Source organism: Habropoda laboriosa, unplaced genomic scaffold (genome assembly GCF_001263275.1).
Source record: "Habropoda laboriosa isolate 0110345459 unplaced genomic scaffold, ASM126327v1 scaffold22, whole genome shotgun sequence".
Classification (NCBI taxonomy): Eukaryota; Metazoa; Arthropoda; class Insecta; order Hymenoptera; family Apidae; genus Habropoda; species Habropoda laboriosa.
In genome coordinates, this window is record NW_017100261.1 from 8,647,015 (window position 1) to 8,652,668 (window position 5,654).

The window sequence follows — 5,654 nt, forward strand, 5'->3', positions numbered from 1 at the left end:
GTTGTACATCAAGTCGACTTCAATTGCCTCGTTTGGTTCAATATAAAACGGTTTTCTGAATGAACCAACAATATTCAATTATTAAACAGTCAACTCTAGAAGTATTTAAAGTAGTTGTAAAATTATGTTATACGCGAACTTAAGAAAGAAACATTCGATGACGAACCTTTTGGTACCTCCTTGCAAAAAGTGTTGCTTCCATTCTCCATTGAAATAAAGCGCCGACAAAAGAATAACCGTGGTTTCTGGTGGCGGTATGCCATTTAGGATACTCGTGATTTTGCCCATTGTTTTCTGTTTTACCCAATCGTTTATCTGATCCTCCGCAGCTTTTCCGTTTCTAGCGAAGTCTACATTGATCACGTCGTTGTCGTACACGGCATTACTAAGTGTCTTGAACTGCTGTAGTATCGGGTACCCATCCTAGTGTTACATCAATAAGACTAAAATTAACCAATTGTTCATTTCATTCGATGCAAATTTATTCATTTATTTAATTAATTAATTAATTTATGTATTTATGCCTGCGAGTATATCTAAAATAATATAGACAAAATAGCGATAGTCACAAAAGAAAAAAAGAAAAATTAAATTAACCCTTTGCGGAGGCAGGACTGTGTTCCACATTGAGATATACACTTCTAGATAGGTATACATTTTTTGGTACCATTTTTTGTGCAAGTTACACAAAAATTTCCAGAAAAGTATTAGCAACTTTAAGAATTTTTTTTCTAATTATTAATACAGTGTAATATTAATTCATGCAAAATTAATAGCAGATTCAGTATTAACGCAAATTGGCAGGTGAACCCAAACTTCTAGTCCAGAATGTGCACGAGTAACTATCTTTATCGTTCGGAAATACGTGAGTGTATTAATTGCATTTCACAGTGTTTCATGAATGCATATACGAGTCGATCGTTCCGAAAGGGTTAAACGAGAAGTATAATTTCCTTCTGAAAAATGAAACTTCACCTGCACGTATGACGCTGTAGCAAAATCTACGCGAGGTCCAGATCCGTCGGATATCTTATGATGAAGTTGACCTAACAATAATCCAAACATCTGGTGAACAATTTCCGAATTCCTCGAGATATCGATTCCAGTCTCGAATCCAAGAACCCTGGACACTTCCTCGAAGGTTCTGCCAGCAGAACCCGCGAGAACAATCGCCATTGTCACGGCAAGGCTGATCGGCGAGAAAACTATGTTATCCCGTTGTCCCGTTAAGGCGCTGCCTCGAGTATTGTAAATTTCTCTTTCCATATCCAGGGAAAATTTCATTATACCTTTAACGATGATACTGTTCACCTGAAATTGTTCCAACAATTCTACTTCTATTTATTCGTTCGCGATAAAAAACGACAAACACCGGGAGAAATACTCGATGGAATATTTTCAACGGACAATTCTCCGCAGGAGTAGAGTTTGCAAACGTTTGAAAGTTGAACTTGCTCGCTTATTTGAATAAACGTGAACTGTTTACGCGTTATCAAGGATAAAAAAAGAAGAGAAGAGGTGTTGAGTCAGTGCAGAATAACGATGTCCTCACTTCCGAGTGAACTTCCTCGATCCTCCGTTATGCAACGCGAGCGAAAGATAAGGTCAGACAGATTTATTGAAATCGAGCGACTAATTTTTTTATTCTTTTTTTTTTCCATTTTCTTCGACATTCCAAGACGTTTACTCAACATTTGCAATACGCGCAGAGACGTTTCTCGTGGCATTATCATTAACGCGTCTCCGCGGAGCTCTAAACTCGCTGCCCAAGTTGTCCAGTTCTGACACTTGCATCAACGACTCTTCTCATCGAGAATTTCTCAAGTGCATTTCACAATTTTTATTCTTAAAGTAATCGCGTCTACCGTAATTCTGACTGATGCATTAACGAATTACGATACTGTCGGTGAAAAAGTCTTGTTAACAGTTTTCTCAGCGTATATTTCACGGAATGGTTGATGAAATTTCGATGCTTACATGATCGTTCCATTCTTGCAACGTAATTTCGCCGATACTCGACTCAGACGGAGTTGGATACATCGCCGGTTGTTTGGATGCGTTGGCAGCCGGTGGAGCAGCGCCCAGTGGAACAACAGCCAGTGCTTGCGGTGGCTTGAACGTGGATTGTGGATTTAATTGGTAAGCGTAAGCCACGGTTTTTATTGCAGGACGATGCGCCGATTGACGATGAATTGTTGAGAAAGTGTTGGGTGACATTGTGGTGGTCCAGTACCTTAGGTACTCGTCCGGATAGATCAGTTGACAGTAGCAACTGGCCACCAGGCCCAGGAATATCAATGCTCTGGCCATTACTGCAAAAGAGGTAGTTTGTGATAATTATGACATTAAGACGTTGTTAACCTTCTGGTTACCGATATCGGTATCACGGAGTTAACAATTCTGCGTCACCGAATTTTGTGGACGAGAAAAACATTTGGAAGTACTTATTTCAAGTAAAATTTCTTTGCAATTTTTTCGGAAATATTGTATTCAATTAAATTATATTTGAGAAATAGAGTTAGTTTACTTCGTCAAATCTTTTAGACGAGAAGTCAAAGAGAAGAAATAGAATTTCTTCGTAAATATTGTTTCGCTGAAAGAAAATTTGAGAAGTAGAATTTCTTGACGAGAAGTCAATTAGAAAAAGTTCTTTTGCGATTTCTTCGTAAATATTATATTTGAAAAGTAGAATTTCTTGGATGAGAAGTTCGTTAGAAAAAATGATCTCAAGTAAAATTTCTTTGCAATTCTTTCGCAAATATTACCGGAATTAGCCGGAATCGCGAAGAAAATAGCGAAGGTCGTTTTTACAACTTTTCTATCTGAGCTTGTAATGAAAATTTAAAAAATACGTTTTGTAGATCTATGTCAATGATACGCACGCTGAAAATTTCATCGCCCGTCCCTGAACGCGGGCTCTACGAGCGCTGTGATTGGCCAGCGTTTTTCGTTAATAACTCGAAAACGAAGCTTCAAACTACATTTTGGAAGAGGAGAAAGTTGTTCAGAATCACCCCAGCAACACCCCATTTCCGGATCTTCGAAGAGTTACGGGACACCCTGTATCGTAACACAATTGCAAGATACGACGATGTAGTTGTAACCCTTGAATGCTGGCACGAGGGAAATTTTAATCCTATGTGAATTTTGTTTTAATTTTATTTCAAAAATGTGAGCACCGGTAACGCTAATTTTATGGGTATTTATGCGCACTATCGGTACAGTGGCAACGTTATCGCGAAACAGATCAATTCTCCCACGTAGTTTGCTACGAGGGTAATAAAAATGGTAGGTTAGAGCGATATTTTATGCGTGATATCTTAAGTGTGAGATTTTTCATTCGTTTTTCAGCTTTGACGTTGGAATTTTTGTTAGTGGAAATTTGCATACAAAGCTGCGTATAAGAAATGGAAACGTTTAGAGTGCAAATGGTTAATAGGGGGGAGTTCCCTTAACGCCGGACGGCACCTAATATCGGGCATTAGGTGTATCTGTAATAATTGAAACGCCACCGAGCCGTTATGCTGCGTATCTCGTAGAGGAGACAAAAGGAATAAAAATAAGTTTCACAGGTAGAGAGATTTATTTAAGAAAAACGTTAAGCGTCCGGCGCTAGGGGAACACCCCCTACTGTTTAAAATTCGCGCGCTTAGTTTGCAACCGCTGCAATTTCTCCACTTTTCAACTATTATTCAATAATAATGAAAAACTTAATTGCATTTTGTTTGACTCTTTTCATTTTTTAAATACGCTATCCACGATAGCGTTAACCTAATTTTTTTAAATTTCTAAAATAGAATAATATAAACTGGGGTGAAATTTCACCCATGATAGCATTAATATAATTTTTCTAAAATTTCAGTGAAATTTCATAAACGTGATTTTCTCCGATGACACCATTAACGGGTTAACACAATTTTCCTATTATTTATTCATTCAAACGGGCGAAAAAGAAAGAGCCCGATAGTACGATGAAATTACATAAAGTCGAATAGTGACAACGCGTAACGCAGTTAATAGCTATTTGTAAGTTTCTTTAAAGTTTGCCTGCAACTGTACGCAGTGCCAGAGAACAAATGAAGCCTGTCGGTGAGCTTGTTTGCGTACGTACAGATCCTTGTGATCGGATCATTGAATCTTGCATCCGTTGTGAAAGGATCCGGTTTAAAGGACGAGGATTGAAGTTAATTGAAGCGAGTAGGGGTGGACATTCGATAACGTTGTTAATAATTTTCAAGAGAAACAGTACGTCAGCTGTAATTCTTCTGTCTTCCAAAGTGGACATATTGTGACCACGGAGTACCTAACCTAATGCATCGACGATCTTCATCCTTGACCGCAAAAAGGAATATAACGATGGACGTTACACTAAACACGGGAAACCTATAAAAGAGCACATAACGCTAACATTCGAGGAATTTTAATCAGAATTTCGAGGTATCCTTTTATCTCTTGGTTCGCAGTTTCTCTTCTTCCTTGTTTTTTTGTATAATTTTTTTATGAATCTAATTAAGAAGGACTTCGTTAATATATCTTAATTGATATCCAATGGGGGAGAGAGTCCTGTTCGAAAGCAAGCTAATGGTTAGGTTAATTCGGTCGGTATTTGAATATTCATGTATCTCTCGGTTTTTATTAGACAAAGCGTGTGTATGCATACAACAGGAACCGGGTCCGCTTTATTTGCATATTAACCTAATCGCAGAGCTAGTATGCTTTCGGAACGTGAAATCCTTTGATCTCGAAAGGTGGCCGGTTCCCTTTTTTACACTCGACGTGTTTGTTGAAAAAGGAGCGAAAGAAGAAACGGAAGAAGAAAATGAAAACAAAGAGATTTTTTTTTTCGTGAACGATTTAGACTATCAGCTGATAAAAAGATTTTTTGAGAATCGATAATGGTTACTGATAGTGAAAACAATTTTTAAACGTTTAAAAATTAGTATTTTTCACATGGTGTTGCATTCTGAAAAATTTCCGTAAAATTTTTTGATTCCTTTCGGCTTAAGCGGTAAAGAAGGTTTTCTTGATTTTTTTAATTCAAATTTTTACCGATGAATCGGTTTGCTATCGATAAAAAAATGAAAATAAATGAAAAAGAAGGGAGTACACGAGAGTTTGAATATTATTTGCAATTAATTTTACAGATGCTGGATGTTTGCATACATTATCGCCTTTCTGCGACCACATGGCCGCAGAAATATCCTATTTGTAGTATACTTTATCGCGGTTTTCCACGGGGACAACTATCTGTACAGAGTTTGCTATTAAAATTCCACGTGAAAACAATAACTGCATCAAGTTAGTGTCTTTTCTTAATTTAGTTTGTGTCGAAAGTGAACTGTTTTTGCTAATTTTGAAAATTGCTGCGTTCCCTATTTTTAAAACGATTGCTCTAACCCCATTTTCAAGAATAACTTTGTAAGAATTAATAAGAATAATTTTTCATTAGAAATAAAATTTTTTTGCTAATATTTTTTAATTTATTTCGGCCAAAAAATAGTATTTTCGTAAGAAAATTGGGACGTTTCCAATTTTACGTGCATTCAGTTCTCCAGATTGACAATAAAAAAATCTTGAAAGTGTTTAATCACGTGTTACTTAATTTTCGAAAATATCCTTGCCTATCTTATTATTATTACAAAAATTTTCAGAAA

At 36.8% G+C, this 5,654-nt stretch overlaps 1 protein-coding gene across 1 annotated transcript in view; it reads right to left on the bottom strand.

The window, feature by feature from the left end:
• The window catches only part of LOC108572653 (leukocyte elastase inhibitor A-like), a 12,928-nt gene that overhangs the window by 1,317 nt on the left and 5,957 nt on the right, over positions 1-5,654 (bottom strand). Inside the window, 4 exon segments of the mRNA XM_017934915.1 lie at positions 1-55; positions 167-423; positions 976-1,311; positions 1,978-2,312. The exon segment at positions 1-55 is cut by the window's left edge and continues 13 nt beyond it. Of these exon segments, the coding sequence (XP_017790404.1) occupies positions 1-55; positions 167-423; positions 976-1,311; positions 1,978-2,310 (981 nt within the window). The 5' untranslated portion in view covers positions 2,311-2,312.